Source organism: Epinephelus fuscoguttatus, linkage group LG18 (assembly GCF_011397635.1).
Source record: "Epinephelus fuscoguttatus linkage group LG18, E.fuscoguttatus.final_Chr_v1".
In the NCBI taxonomy this organism is placed as follows: Eukaryota; Metazoa; Chordata; class Actinopteri; order Perciformes; family Serranidae; genus Epinephelus; species Epinephelus fuscoguttatus.
In genome coordinates, this window is record NC_064769.1 from 7,310,809 (window position 1) to 7,328,016 (window position 17,208).

The 17,208-nt window shown below is 40.7% G+C and overlaps 1 protein-coding gene across 1 annotated transcript in view; it reads left to right on the plus strand.

Moving 5' to 3' along the window:
* LOC125905753 (synaptic vesicle glycoprotein 2C-like) overlaps positions 1 to 17,208 on the plus strand; it is a 78,118-nt gene that overhangs the window by 30,769 nt on the left and 30,141 nt on the right. Inside the window, exons 3-4 of the mRNA XM_049603942.1 lie at positions 10,166 to 10,346; positions 13,703 to 13,854. Of these exons, the coding sequence (XP_049459899.1) occupies positions 10,166 to 10,346; positions 13,703 to 13,854 (333 nt within the window). The remainder of the gene's footprint in view (positions 1 to 10,165; positions 10,347 to 13,702; positions 13,855 to 17,208) is intronic.

The window sequence follows — 17,208 nt, forward strand, 5'->3', positions numbered from 1 at the left end:
ATGCATGATGCTATTATTAACTCTTACATAGTCTTATTAACACATAATGTTAATATGCATTCTATAAAGACTTATAAGACCCTTATTACCTAATTAACTAATGTTTAATACAATAATCGTAATGGAATATTGCAAGTTAAAATAATTTTATAATTTCTGTTCTCTCCATTCTGCATGCAACGCAGTTTGAATTTAAATGCTGTAATGGTACTGCAGCATGAAAACAACTTGAATACAACAACTTGGATGTGTTTTGTTTCCATAGGGGGTCCCATTTTGAGCAGTGGAACTCACTCACACTTGATACAGATTAAAATATAATTCTACTATTGATTTAATTACATTTCAAGACAAAGAAATAGTTCACGATTAAAATTCCTATAGCTTTAAAGAGTAACTAAACCCTAAAACCATTTTTTTCAGCTGATAATCATTGTTTCTGGTTGTATAGCAGTGTTACTGACTGATCCTGCTCAAAATCTTGACAGTTTAGTGCAAACTGTTGAAAATCTACATTTTATTTTAAAAATGTGCTATGGAGTGCCCTCTACAGCTTGAAACCTGGTTACTACATTTGAATTTACATTACATTACATTGGAGGCGAACGACTCTTTTTCGAGGTGAATGACGTCACTAACCGTCCACGCTAAAGCCTGCCCTAATCCCTGTACTCCTCCCCTTACTATAAAACCATTCTGTCCGCAGTTATCAAACTGATAGCGAGTAGGTTGGATCAGAGCAGAGAGAGTAGTAGAGCAGAGAGAATAGCTAGTAATTTGTCGAATTGTATTGTTAGCATAGTGTATTTTAGTATAGGTTTACAGTTAGTATTGTGTTTATAGTATAGCTCCGCCTATCTTTTCTGAATTTTTTTAAATCAAGCTGTGGGTGGAGTAATGCCCAGAGAGGGGGGTTTAGTTCCCCTTTAAATCTCAAATAGATGTTTTTTTCTAGTCTTCATTCTGCACTTCTGATCTGGATTGTTGATCTGGTTCATCTTTATGATGATCACTTTTCTTGTGAAGTTCTCCTTTTTATTAGCGAGCTATCCCATCTAGAAACTGATCAAAGTATTCCAGACTTGTTCTCTTGTAAACTCTGATCTTTCGTCTCTCTGCTGCATCCAACATTCCTGACTGATCCGGAATTCATCTTGATCTGCTGATACATTTTGGTCACATTGCCATCAATGGCAGTTGGTTGCATCCAACTTGGATGGAGCTCTATATGGTCCAAAATTTGTGTGACAGTGTGTGTGAATCAGGCGACTGTTTCTTGGTCTGAGGATGTTTTTGATGTTATAATGTGTTCTAATTGCATACTGTAAACACACAGTGTAAACTTAAATGAGACAGAATATTCTGAGTGAACTCCAGTGGTACAAAAAGAAACCAGCAGGTGTTGATATAATTAATATCTAAGGAATGTGCTGTGCTCCCGGGGGGTCTAGTCTCCCCCTCCCTCCCTGCCTCCCCCTCCTCTGCGCTCATTCCCTGCCGTAACTGGCCTGTCAATCACACAAGATCCTTCGGGAATCCCCTCATCTGTCGAAATCCTGAAGCTCTCACATAATGTTCTGAATGTTTCCACTGAGGAAATTAGCGCTTGATTCTACTGACTGTTGTCTGTCTCCTCTCATCCATGTCTGGACACTGCACGGGGGTGTGGAGAGAAAACAGAGTAGAGAGGTGTCAAGAGAGAATTACACTTACACATAAGAGCTAATTACTACAGAGGAGGAAAAAAAGCAGCATGTGTGAAGACAACTTAAGAGTTAGCTGAAATAATCCCTCTGGATGCAGAGAAGCTGCACAGTGTACCGTTAAAAAGAGCACAGACAGCGTCTGCTGGGAGCTCTTGCCTATAAGAAAAAGATTAGCGCTACAGTTCAGGTGGGCTCAGTACAACTTTACTACCACAGTACTTCTGCTAAATGGATTTTATACATGTACTTAAAGGAAAAAACTAACTTATTTTTATACTAGCCTGCCATGGAGATAGTTACAGTCTTATATGCGTCATTAAAGCCTTGCTTTGTGCATACTTAATGTTTATAAATGAAACCCCTAGTCATTTTGGATAATCCGTCCACTTCATACTTGGTGTGACATGTCCTTATACAACGGTTGGTATGATTCCATTCCTACAAATTAGCGCCCAATGAATGACATTGCATACTTAGCGTAAAGTTACAGAGGATAGCTTGAGGCAAGTTAAGTTACTGTTGTTAGGTTAAGGGGGAAAAAACATGGTTGAGTGTCTTTAGGTTTGGGCAAATTAAGTTACTGCGGTTAGGTTTAGGTCCTAAACCCTAACCTTTAGGTGTTAACCGCTCCTCAACTTTAGGGAAAGAAATATGGTCAAGAAGTACCTTAAAAGTTGATTCAAATTTCAGCTCTGAACCCAACCTACGTCCTTACGAGACTGCTTCCAGCTTTATTCTTTACTCCTGTCAGGGCATTGATCATGTGATCTCAGCCCTCCAAATTATGTGGGTTATGCACAAATCACTGGCTCATAATTACGTAGGATAGTACGAATTTTGGTACATTACTTTTTGTAGTTAAATGTATGAACAGTGCATGAGAGCAGCATGCTTGGTGAACAATTTTCTTTTGAACTAGTCTCAACTGAAGAAATGATGCAGTTGCTCAAAACGTTACCAAATTTAATGTAACCATCTGCATGACTAGACATCCCCAGGGCAAAAGTGGGAAAATGTGTTTGGCGAAGTTGATCTGTTGGTTCTGCACTCCAGATTGAAATACCTCAACAACCAAAATGCAAACATTTAGTGCAGACACTGGACATCGTTAGTCCTCAAAAGATTTATGCCACTGACATTGATCTTGTGAGTTATCATTTATTGTCATCAGCAAGTCGAACTTTTCACTTAAATATATCAACAAATGCCAGATGGATTGGCACAACATGTGGTACGGAGATTCGTGGCTTAAGGCTGGATGTATCCAAATGACTTTTCCTGGCTCACTTCCCACTTGCGTTTTATGTGCATAGCAAAGACTCAGAGCACCTTTTTAGGCTTAAAGTTTTCTTTTATTTTGCACACATAGTTGATTCAATTGTGTGTTGGGCCCTGAGTGCTTTTAAAACGTGGTTGACCACAGAGTACTGTGGCTGAACACATCCTGTGCAGACACAGATAGAGGACTGAAGCTGCTGCTTGTAGTAGTGAAGAAGAGACTTTTGTATAGAATCATACAGAATCACACCACATGAAGTACGGCATATAACTTAAAGGTAATTGTTGTCTGGTGTTACTGCTATTGAAGGACTGATCAGTTTGAGGTTGATAACATGTTTAAATTGTGCCGTGTTTTTTTATTCTGGTGATGGACATAAGATATTCAGGGCCGAATTTACAAAAGGATTGAATCACTTGTTGCAGCTGGTAACCCGTACAGGTGCTTTGTGGTCCTCAAAGCACCTGCCAAGGGGGGAAATACATCAGCTAGCAAAAAGCATTTTCCTTTCAACACATTCCCGCTTCCAATTAGTCCAATATGGCAGCTTTGTCAGTGGCCCTGCACTCCAAACTCTGATGCTCTAGGTGCCCCTCTGACATCAGTTTTGGATGTGTCAGTTTCTGTGTTGATTTCCAGTTGTTACATGCTACTGGGTCTTTCAAAATAAAGTTCCGACTTTACAGAAAATGTAGGTTTTGCCACTAAAACTACTGTAGATTTAGACAACAAAACTACAATAACTTAACAAGTATGACACTTGACGACTATCTTACATTCACCAGTAACAAAACTCAAGTTGATTTTTGGTTTCATGCAGGATACAAACACTAGTTTCCTGGGTGAAAGTGCAGCGTGCCTTTGAGCGATCTACCACCCCTTCCTTCGATGCTACTGGGACTTTCTTGCTCTAATCACAATGTTTTTTTTTTATTCTACTACGCTATTGCCATAGATAGGATTACATTGGAGTTAACTAAAGGCCTTGTCTTTCTTGTCTTATTTTTGGTAGAAAAACATTCAAACACTGTATTAGAACACCCTGAGAGAGAGCCACTGACCAGGCTGCCCTATTTGATGCCCTGAAAATAAGAACAGGTTATTATTACTGGCTTTTTGCACATATGTAAAATATGTAATATGCATACATTTGGTGAAAAATTGGCCCTTTTCTATGCAAATAAGCCTCACTGCAACAATGCTCCATTTCACAAAGATTGGCACGAAAAGCCACACACACGTTACAGTGAAATTATTAGCATCTTTGGAGAGTTGGTGGCAAGTGAAGTGCATTTTTTTAAGGTTGTCACATCCAGACTTGTCATTTATCAAATTTCTTACCTGAAATTTTGAGGAATGCCTGTGCACCTCATTGGTCAGGTCCTGAAAATGTCAGTTTTCTTTTTATCTCCGCCATTGTGCAACCTGCTGTGTTCTTGGTGCAAACATTTATACTTTGCGTTATGGATAATTGCAATCAGACACAACAAAAGGGAAACTTGCTCTTATGTGAACTGGACGTTGAGATGCAAGTGATGCACAATTTATGATGCAATGAGCGGCCACAATCCATTTTTGTTAAATTGCCCATTATTTTTTCATGTGGTGCCTGCATGAGGCCAAACAGTTAAACAAAGCTGTTGTCCCTGGGCTCCATTGCTTTTAACTGTCCCTCACTCATTTACATAAAAGCCCTGAAATCGTGAGGCTAGTGGAGGTTTTAAGGTCTGACCTGAGTTTGAACCCAGTGGAAAATCCAATCTCAGAAAGATTCATAATGTGTCTCAGATGCCCCATCACCCCCACTACCCTCCCCCTTTATTACAGACACACACCCAGTGTAAGGAGAGTCATAAAACAAATGAACTGGTGTTACCAGATAGCATCTTCTTGAGTACATGCATTGTCTGTGTGTAGCTACACCACTCAAAAGATGTCACCAGTTAGTGCAGAATGCAGCCGTTTTGATATTCACTTTGATATTTGTAAGCTAGCGGGAGTGTAGCTTGCTCTTTATATCCTGCTGCCGGTAGAAGAGCCTTCTCTGCAGCAGCTGTGCATAGATAGACCCAGTGGCTGTCACCTGTAATGAATCACTAGCTCCCAGCATCATGTCTGTGCAGCTTGATAAGACCTTCTACTTTCGGCGTATCTATCCCATCACCTCAAACACAGAGGGAGAAAAAGAGGAAAGGGGAAGAAAAAAAGAAAAGGCTTCCTTTCCTCTGTCTGCGTACGTTCTGGTGCTGCCTCGTCAAACAATCGCATCTCCTCCTCCAAACCCATTAGCATTTTTATTAGCACGTAGAGAGTAAAGTGGATTATTTACTAGCCTGACAACCCCCACCCTTCTCCACCAGCCCGTCCTTTATGCTGCATGTTGCTGGGGACAGGAAGAGAAATGACCCCAACTTCCTGCGGTAAAAAAGCAGCAGCCAGAGATGAAGGCTTGGACTTTAACAGCAGGGCTGAGAGGTCAACTACTGCTCTGTTTTCCCCACGGTCACTTTTAGAAATATCAGTTTTCCAGACAGATTCATTTCAGTCAGAAGAATTAAACTGGAGTCAAATCTTCATTGTATCACAAGAGATGTTTGGTTTACAAACAGCAGTTACTATAGACATTTCAAATTACCATATTAGATGCCAGTAAATAGATAAAGGAAATGCAAACACACCTCTATGCAAAATGAAGCCTCTGTTGGAGCACATTATTGCCTGTGCACATTGAGCAGCTGTTGTAACTTAATCTTTTAACACTTCAGTTTTATCATGTAATGTGGTCCCCAAGGGTGCAGTGCTATTTCTTCAAGTGCTGCAGTGCACCTTTAACGGGCGTGCAAGTGTGCACATGCGCACTTAAATTGTGGCTTATTTCGAGGGTTATGTAACCTATGGTGGCGGGTTCACATTATTAGTCAGGCTGGTCTCATGCAAGGTTCATATGTATATCTTAGAAAAGTAATGCACCACAATTTGTATACAACCTACGCAATCACGAGCCAGAAATTTCCTATAGCCCAAGTATCATGTGACCAATCTGCTAGCAAAGTGAGAAAGTAGTATAATGACCGAAAGTCCACATAAGAAGACAGGTTGGTCTAGTGGATGGTTCATAAAGCACAGGACTATGCCCCAGGAGACTGGTGGTCAGAACTGTGTGAAAGTGAATTTGAGTTATTTTAAGGTATGGCATCACCATGTTTCTTTTCTAAACCTACCTAACCTACGTAACACTTGCCTAAACCTAATCTACAAAACTTTATTTGCCTTGACCTTTGTAACTTTACTTGCCAAAACCTAAACTACATAACTGAACTTAAATTTATAACTTTACTTACCTTGTCTTAATCTACGTAACTATACTTGCTAAAACCTAACCTGCGTATCTTTACTTTCCTTGACCTAACCTTTGTAACTTTACTCACATACATAACTACATTACTTAACGTGCCTTACCTTACTTGGATGGGCTTTATGAATAGCTGAGAATGTTACGCAAGAGTGTGATACCATGGATGTAGTAATTAGCATGGCATTAAGCAATGATAGGCTAACAAACACAAGTTGTTTGTTTTGAATGATTTAATTTATTTACTTGTGCCAAGCAACTGAAGCCATATATGAAACATCCATTCTGAGGAAAAGCTGCAGTGCATGCAGAGGTCAAGCTCATCTAATAGGCTAGACTTTGAAAACACAGCTAAGCATTTCCTGCAGACATTGTGAACCCAGCACAAGTTTAATGGGCTGGCCTTGTAATCTCTCTGTTGCACCTGCATCACAAATAAAGAAACCTACAGACTGCATATTTCATATACAGCAAGCTAGCTACTGACTGAGAAAAACAGAAATTATTTCACTGTCCATTTGTTTTTATTGGCTCTCTTGTATGACAGTTAAATGATGATTTGATCTTCAAGCGCTTAAATAAAAGTATGCCTGAATAAATGTCAACTGAATTATGTGACATTCTTTGAATATTCCATTTCCTTACTAAGAAAACCACCAGACACAATGTCACACAGTGACTATCATAATTACAGTTAGGAAAACTATGCCTTCAGTCCAGTCAAAACACGGTCGAGTTGATATACAGTGTTGTGGCCTTGTTGTGCTCCAAGCCAAACTCAATTGATCCCAGCTCTGCTATTTATATAGACTTACATTTTATGTGACCTCTCAGTGTTCTGTCGATAGCTGGGAAATAACAGAACCAATTTCTTTTAGAGCTCTGTTACTCCACAATGCACTTGGAAAGCACCACTTAATGCCTCAACTTATGTTTAGTAGCTGTGTGTGTATTTGTGTGTAACTATATGGATGTGTGTGTGTGTGTATGTGTCTAAGACCAGTGCAATATTGGACTACCAATACCTGAAATGTCACCAGGTGTCAGACCAATCAAACAGTACAAAATGTATTTCATTAATGTGTAACTGACATACTGTACTGTTTGATATACTGTACAGTGTACAGGGCTTTAGAGCTTTAGTGCCTGTGCTACACCTATGCTATATTATCTATCTATCATTTAGAAACAAATAGTTTATTCGCCACTTTGCTTGCATTGAAAGGAAGTGAAGGCAAATATTTGTATGTTGATTTCACACATGTGTGACCATGCCCTTGAAGAGTGACCACACTGTGGCACATTATCTGGCTTGCACTGCCACCTATTTGTGATTCCATGCTTTTCCATACCCACTGCTACAGTTGGTGCTGTCACCTGATCACACCTAGCTGTGATTATGTGTGTGGTCACAGGCACAACAAACTTACACCTCTTAACTCTATGAAGCCAGTACAGATATGGTTTTCCTGCATTCAAGATTTAGGGCTCTACTTTCCCGGCGCAGCGCAGGGTGGCGCAGGGTGGCGAACCCCGCGCAGAGCTAATTTCGAGCAGCGCAACTCGAGGCGCGCTCAGTTTGGTAGTTTGGCAGACCGAGGTGCGCTGAGATGGGTGTGGCAGCGCAGCAGGGGGAGGTGTCGACAGATCCAGCTTGGCGCAGTGACAGTTTCGTACCAAAAGGCTTCGCCGAAGGTGCGCTAAAAACTCGCCAGCTGAAGCCAGGTCTACTGTCAGCGCAGGCGGAGCGCAGCCGGTATAAGCCGAAGTTTGGCTGACCGGCGGACAGTGCGCACGTCACCAAAACCTCACAGGTAGGTTTCCAGAATATCAGGCACATTAATAATGCAATAAATAGCCATAAAACCACTATTCAATGCAACTATCTGCAATCAGCACATTAATGTATCTCTGTATCGACTGTCCCGTCACATCTGATGTCAGATCAAAGGGGATTGGCACCGTTTGGCACGTTTGGCACGCATAATGGAAACCCAGCCTGATTTGATTAACAAAACTAATGAGTTCACATCCCTCTCAGCCAACCACAAACAGCCACAGCATCAGATAGGGAGTATATATTCAGCATCTGTCATCTTAGAAAAGTCAAAAGAAAAGAAACAGAGTGAGACTGCGAGAGAGAAAGAGAGAGAGCGCACACGAGAGAAACGCAACATTGATTTACAATTGTGGTGACCTCCTCCCAGGCTACCTTTGCATCATCAGCCTGTGGAGGTCTGCTCACAGTTCCGTATATTCGGACACTGCGAGCTTGGACCTCCCGGACCAAAACATCAGTTTCCTCCTGGGAGAGGTTTGACCGTGTGACGCTTCTGCTCTGTTCTGCCATGGCGAATTGAGTAAACTCTCATTACGCCTTCGCGCGGCGCATTTAAGGGCGAGGAGAGGGGCTCATTTGATTGGTGTGATGTGTGTAAAACACACTCCACGCCTTCTCTCCTCCCTCTTTCCAACTTGCGCAGGTAGGAGGGACGGAGGTGGGAAACAGGAGTAGCTGCGCCAGGCGCATGGTGTGCCAAACTTGCAAAATCCGCCTGGCCACACCCAGTTGGCGAAGCGCAGGTGCGCTGCGCCCCCGCCTCGCCCAGTCTGCGAAACTAGAGCCCTTAGTATGGTTTAAACTAAGTGTCAGCCTCCAGGACTAAAAAACACTGCAGTGCCAAAAGCTGCAGTTCCTCTAATGGCCAGTCAATCCCATCCCATCCCAATCCCATTAGACCCCCATGTTAAAATGCTCAGCATTACAACAGAAATACACGTTTACACCCTGATACAAAAACAGTTATGGTCTCTTTTGTTTATTTCAGCATTCATGACAAGTGTACGGGGGTACATTTTTTCTATAACTTTTATACTTATATTTTAATAAGGCGTTAAGTTACACATAATTAAGGGCAGGCCACTTTGGGTGACAGGCTGTTTGTTGATAGTGTCCTCAGGCTTTGAGTCATTCCTCTACAGCACCAGCCTTGCCACAGATATGGTGCCTCCTGGCAAAAAAAAAAAAAAAGAAAAAAGAAAAACATGGAGAGAGCAGAAATGCAGAGCTCAAGGCTTCAAAACTGGAGTGCACAGACCAATGTGTGACATCATGGCAGCTACGTCCATTATTTTTACTTTCTGTGGTTTAAAGCACTGTGTTTGCAAGCATTCGTAAATTTCTTCTCAAGTAAGTTTTGTACTTTTCTGTTATAAACAAGGTATTTTTTTCAAATAGGCAACTGTGTAGAGATGTTTAGATGGGACTTGGTTTATGTATGTTTAAATGGGGAAATCCTCTGAAATACATAAATACATGAAGGTATTGGTAAGGTAAGGTATTGCTATTTAAATATATATTGGCAATAATGTATATGTTGGCTAATAAGCATAAAGAAAATGCAGTGCACACATGACAAAATTTGCTTGAAATAATTTAGAAACGGCATGAAAATTACATAACTTGTCCACCAGAGAGCACTGTAAAATGTCCCCATCGACAAAGGGGTCCTTAACGAAACTGGGGTTTTTTTTTTTGGTTTTTTTTAGTTTTATGCATTTATGTTTTAAAAAAAGAAAGACAATCATAGGCATGTTTTTTCCAAAATGTAAAATTTCTTTGTACTTGCCTCAAAAAGGTTGTTTGTCTAACATTTTTTTAATGTGAATGCAGCAGTGGGGGAATGCATGCAAGAATGAGTGCGTCAGCAAACTGTCTCCCATCTCCAAAGTGTAATGTGTTTTATTCACTCAGTTTGATTAACAAAGATTTGACTCCAGATGGTTGAGATAATTTACATCTATCTCTGTCCCCCTCCCTGTCTCCAGGTAGTATTGTGTATCTGGGGATGATGTTTGGAGCCTTCTTTTGGGGCGGTCTCTCAGACAAGGTGGGCCGCAGGCAGTGTTTGCTGATATCCATGTCCTTCAATGGCTTCTTCGCCTTCCTGTCCTCCTTTGTACAAGGCTACAGTATGTTCCTCTTCTGCCGCATGGTATCTGGCTTTGGGTGAGTTCACGCTTCCCTTGTCTTGAATATTATTCAACTTTACACCCTGTCCACCTCAATGTGTTTGATAGACTGAAGTCCCTCTGAGGACTTCTCCCTCTCCAGTCTGATCTGATCTGTCCTCCCACCAGTTCCTCTGCTGTCTCCCTCCCTCCAACGTCAAAGCACATGACAAGAGGTTATTCTAACAGCCTGGCACCGGCCCATCTACATCCCCTGAGTGGGGTGGAGGGAGACAGAACAAAGCAAAACAAAAACGTTAGCAGAAATGAGTCGAGCACAGTAAATGAACATTTGTGCACTGTAGCACTGGTGTGGTCTGCTTGGCTGCCCACAGCCTTGATAAATGACAAGCCCACCCATCACACTGATCTGACTGGTCTTATATGACTTATTAAGGTCACCTCCATATCAAACGTCAACCCACTCAACAATTCAATGTACAGTGAAAAGAAAAAAAATATGTGACCCAGTTTGTACAATTACATTTCATTGGACTAATGGTTATGACTTAAAGGAATACTTCACCCCCCCAAATGACCATGTGTATTTCAATTACTTATCCTGTGTTGCACTGAATCTATTGCCACATATTTTTTGTTTTCCTACAAAAAGCAGTGCACCCAAATTCATGCATATCCCACATATATTGAAAGACTACAATCCCATGACCAATGTGCTGAAGGCAGTAAACAAGGAAGCAGTCCTGAGTGCTCAAAGGAGGCAGACTGGGGTGACGAATGGGTGAAAAAAAAATGTACGTAACTGTAACATTAAGGACATACATTTTTTGGGTATCATATGAACTGTTGTGTATACATTTTTGGTAGGATATCATACAATCCGTTCTATGAGAACATGTTGGTGAATTCATGGAGAAAACTTTGTTTTTCTCACATGCCTCCACAGAGAACAAATAATCCAAAAACTGAAGAAAATTCTTGATGAAAAGAAGTTGTAGGGGTCCACATTTTCAACAAACAACAATATCAAAACATCTGTTAATAAACTCACTCACAAATCATGCAGCATAATCCAAGTCTCATTCATCCAATCTTACGCGCAGTATTTCCCAAACAGACATCCCTTTCCGACAGGGAACTGAAATGAAAAGTGAAACTTTTCAATGTTCAAATGACAAAAACAGTAATTTTACCTCGTCGAACACAGGTGCTGCTGGTCTAACACTGCTTCCATGCCCGGGATCGAACCGGCAACCCTCTTGCTGTGAGGCGAGAGTGCTAACCACCAGACCACCGTGCCGCCCCTAAGTTTAAATTATATTTATGAAACCAAAAATATAGATTAAAGTCAGACAAGGCCGTTGTTGGCCTGAGGGCTCACATGTGATTGGTTCCAAAAACAGAGCTGTCAAAACAGAGACAAATAGTAAGAAAACATTATTTTCAGGCTGCTGTACCAGAGAATCCTAAAATTCATTTGAGTGTGTAGTGTGTACTCATCTCCATCTCATCCATTGAACCCACAAATCCAGCCCTGTTGCCAGCACACCCAGTTTAATCGTCCTGTTCTGGCAACAGAGTTACCTGATTTGCACTCATCTCACTTGTGTTTATTTACCAGTAAGCCTGTCATTCTATCTGAGTCCAAAAAAACAGCTTCTGCCTTAATGGCTCTGCGTTAAATTTTTAATTAGTGGCTTTAGCTTTTATTTCATCACTTAATTCTCAATCTGTACTCAGGTGCGTATTTATGATGGGGGTAAAAGAGATTTATGACTGCACAATAACTTTTAGGAATACGTAAAATTTTGGTGGAAATCTGCCTGAACAGATTTCGAGGCAAACGCTGGCTTTTCCATCTTTTTTACAACCTCAGTGTGGGAGAAATATGATCTGGCATTGAACGTTGTTGCAAGTTTGACCAGATTCTGCTTGTTTCATTAAGATTTTCCTTACTTTCCTAATACCATAACTATCTCCACAAATAGAAAAAGGAGATTTAAACTATCAATTTGTCAGATTATACAGATTGAGTTCCACAGCTATGGCTTGAACTATAGTATATGGGAACAAATTGTAATAAGAGACAAGTCATAATGTGAAAAATATGAATTCTTAGAGTACATATATTTAATCTGAAATCTGAAATATTTTAATGCCTCTATGACAGCGAAAGCTGTTGCCGGAGGCATTGTTTTTTTGGGTTGGGCATTTGGTCACATTCTGAAAATGTGTGTGAAGCATCCATGTTTTAGAATATGCATTTCCTTTGTGGCAACATCCATATATGAAACACTGTCTACGGTACTGTGGACAGACATTGATGTAAACTGTAACTACAAATTGACTGGTTGGCGGAGACATGCAAGCGGGAGGTAGTAATTCTAGTTCCTTCATAAAGTCAAACAAATCTGAAATACAGTGGAATAAAAAAGTTGTTGTCACACAAACTTAAAAATACACTGTATTGTATGTTACGCTGAATGGGCTCCAGAGCCCCATAAATAGAAACAAATGTGCAACAACAGTGAAAACATAGATACAGTGTGACAGAATATAACAGAGTCTGCATTACTCCTCACTCCTCTTCCTCAGTCTTCCTCTTCTAATTTATCTTGGAAACTGTGGAACTGTGAAACAAACCAGTGAGAGAGTCACTGCAGACACAGATGGGCTCCTGCTGACTCTGCTCGACACCTCACTGATGCTCCGCTTCAGCTGCATTAACACAATGACATGACATTATGCAGTCATATTAATATGGGTCGATTGACATTGTCACTGCTATAGTTTATTCAAACTCCTCTGATTCTGTGCAATAATGTAACAAGGAAGTTTGTGGAAAAGTAAAAGTAAAGATGAATCAAAGATGAAATGACACTCTTGTAATATCCTGTCTGCTACAGTGTGATGCTTTTTCATTTTCTTTGGTTTGTGGACAAAAACAATATTCTCATCCAAACAAACGTAAAGCTGAAGTGGGCAGTGTCACTGTCTACTGATGGTATGAGTTTGAAAACACTGTTTCATTTAGGAATCTTTCTTGTGACATGATTTCATTTCTTCTGTTCATAAGAGTTTACACATGGTTGCCTGCTGCCCAAGCTGAGCTCCTTTTTAAAGTTATAAGAAAATGAACATAAGGTTCAAAGCAACAAGACACACTAAGTATGTTTATGCTTGATGATCAGAATGAGGTCCAAATCTAACAAGTCAAATGGCTAACTGCATAAACTGCCTACAAACTCCTTTACTTTTCTCCCAATGATTTTATGTAAACACACATCTGTTTTGCATGTTCATAAATGTTTGTCATCACACACATTAATATATTTACAATGAGGGTTGGTGCCTGAAGCACATATAGCTAATTACAGCAAACTATTTTTGCAGGATTGGTGGAGCGGTACCAATCGTATTCTCGTACTTTGCGGAGGTGTTGGCTCGGGAGAAGAGAGGAGAGCATCTGAGCTGGCTCTGCATGTTCTGGATGATCGGAGGAATTTACGCCTCAGCCATGGCCTGGGCCATCATCCCACACTACGGTGAGTGACCTAATGTACCATTCATAATAACGCTAGACTGACTGATGTGAGTGCCAGGCAACATTTCTGAGCCATTAGTGACTTTTTCCTCATCAGTATTACAGTAATATTCTCCTCAACTCATCACATGCTCTTAAAGTTGGAGACTGGATCAAAGAATTCTTTTAATAATAAGAACTTTATTTATGTAGTACTTCCTAAAAGAAACTGCTTTACTGTAAAACCAGGATCGTATAACAGAAAGGGATGGATAAAAAAATATTTTAAAAAAGTATATAAAATTAAAATTCTAACAGCTAAAAAGAGACAAATCACAGACAAATCACAGTTGATCAAAAAAAACTATTAGATTAAAATGAGTTCTCAGTTTATGTTTAAAAGAGGGTACTGAGGTACTGATATTCAGACAGAGACCAGACCTTTAAAACAAGGCAGGGGGCTGCATTTGGTGGGGGTGTGTTGTTTCAGGTACTGGTGAGACATGAATCAGCTCCAGCCTGTCCAGATAATACGCTCAAAGCCCCACCCCAGTGTATTTTGGCATTTTCTGACAATGTCGGTTAGCCACACTATTTTTCTTACAAATAATTTAATTTTGTGCTAAAAGTTTAAAAGCGAAGGTTGTTGCTGCACCGGCAGCACAGACTCACCCTAGGCAAAACAAGACAGTGAACTAGCTGAGCCGAGCTGGGCTAACTTACCTGTTTGACACAAAGTACCAGATATACAGTATCTGTTGATACAAAGTAGCCAATACACAGCAGCTAATAAACAGTATGGTTAACTTACAAAGTACCCAATATACAGTAGTCGATATACAGTATGGTTAATTTACCTGATAAATACATAGTAGCCGATGTACAGTGTAGCTACCTTACCTGTTTGATACAAAGTAGCCAATACACAACAGCCGATATACAGTATGGCTAACTGATAAGAAGTCGCCAACAAACAGTAGCTGATATACAGAATGGCTAACTTACTTGTTTGACAGAAAGCACCTGATATACAGTAGCCGATATACAGTACGGCTAATTTACCTGTTGAAACAAAGTAGCCAGTACACAGTAGCCAATATACAATATGGCTAACTTACCTGTGTGATCCAAAGTAGCAGATGTACAGTGTGGCTACCTCAGCTGTTTGATACAAGGTAGCCGATGGACAGTGTGGCTACCTTACCTGTTTGATACAAAGTAGCAGATGTGCAGTGTGGCTGCCTTACCTGTTTGATACAAAGTAGTAGCAGATGTGCAGTGTGGCTACCTTACCTGTTTGATACAAAGTAGCAGCAGATGTGCAGTGTGGCTACCTTACCTGTTTGATACAAAGTAGTAGCAGATGTGCAGTGTGGCTACCTTACTTCTTTGATACAAAGTAGTAGCAGATGTGCAGTGTGGCTGCCTTACCTGTTTGATACAAGGTAGCAGCAGATGTGCAGTGTGGCTACCTTACCTCTTTGATACAAAGTAGTAGCAGATGTGCAGTGTGGCTACCTTACTTCTTTGATACAAAGTAGTAGCAGATGTGCAGTGTGGCTACCTTACCTCTTTGATACAAAGTAGTAGCAGATGTGCAGTGTGGCTGCCTTACTTCTTTGATACAAAGTAGTAGCAGATGTGCAGTGTGGCTACCTTACCTCTTTGATACAAAGTAGTAGCAGATGTGCAGTGTGGCTACCTTACTTCTTTGATACAAAGTAGTAGCAGATGTGCAGTGTGGCTACCTTACCTCTTTGATACAAAGTAGTAGCAGATGTGCAGTGTGGCTACCTTACTTCTTTGATACAAAGTAGTAGCAGATGTGCAGTGTGGCTACCTTACTTCTTTGATACAAAGTAGTAGCAGATGTGCAGTGTGGCTACCTTACCTCTTTGATACAAAGTAGTAGCAGATGTGCAGTGTGGCTGCCTTACCTCTTTGATACAAAGTAGTAGCAGATGTGCAGTGTGGCTACCTTACCTCTTTGATACAAAGTAGCAGCAGATGTGCAGTGTGGCTACCTTACCTCTTTGATACAAAGTAGTAGCAGATGTGCAGTGTGGCTACCTTACCTCTTTGATACAAAGTAGCAGCAGATGTGCAGTGTGGCTACCTTACCTCTTTGATACAAAGTAGTAGCAGATGTGCAGTGTGGCTGCCTTACCTGTTTGATACAAGGTAGCCGATGTACAGTGTGGCTACCTTAGCTGTTCGATAGCCAATGGACAGTGTGGCTACCTTACATGTTTGATACAAAGTAGCAGATGTGCAGTGTGGCTACCTTACCTGTTGATACAAAGTACCCAATATATAGTAGTCAATATACAGTATGGCTAATTTACCTGATAAATACAGAGTAGCCGATGTGCAGTGTAGCTACCTTACCCGTTTGATACAAAGTAGCTAATACACAACAGCCGATATGATTATTATTGTACAACTTGTTGTTGCCATTACAGAAACTATGTTGACTACTACTGTTAGTTAGATAGTTAAGCTGAGCAGCCATCATTCTGAAGCAACTGAAGTCCAGCTGACGCTAGATTCACATTCAATAATTTTTCTCCAGGTGAAGGAAGTAGAGGAACATTTTCCACCTCGTAACTTATGTAAGGGTATTGCTAGTCATACTAATATCCACACTGTCACTATCCTTGCTAATGACGTTGACCTTGACATATATGCTGTTTGACAATCTGGTTGCCACAGTAATTGATTCCATCTGAGTATTAACCCCTCCCCCCATTGTATGTTTATGATGGAACATTAACTGAAAAACAGAAAGTAACACTGGCTGGAGTGGGGCTTTAAAGGTTCAACAGACAGCAAAACACTGCACAATGACTTGTTATACTCAGTAAACAATCAAAATTTGTTAGTGTTAAAAGGTAGCCTTCCAGGAATGTGCTCTTATGTGTTTGGTTGGCCAAGGCAGCACCTTGCTGAATGACACAGCATTATGCTGCAGAGGAGGTTGAGACTGTAGAACACAGCCTTAGTAATAAGGCAAAATGACTCAATATACATGTACTTTCAGCTCCAGCGACCCAGATTCCAAACTGGAAAAGTGTCCCACTGTCAGGAATCACTTGCATCACTACTTTAAACATTACTGCAAATAGAAATGGTAATAAAGTTGGACTCGGTGGTATGTTTCCTCTGTTGATGATGCTCCCCGCTGTTAGCAATGCATATACATCGCACCACGATAGATAACATGCAGGTTGCATTGCAAATACTTCCTGAATCCTGGGGCTTTATTTAGAAAAGGCCCTCCAGGGTGTACACAAACACATAGCAGGTGGCAGTGTAGGTGGAGGCTCTGACAATAGCAGCAGCAGAAAAAGCAACAAAGCATATGTCAGCCTAGACA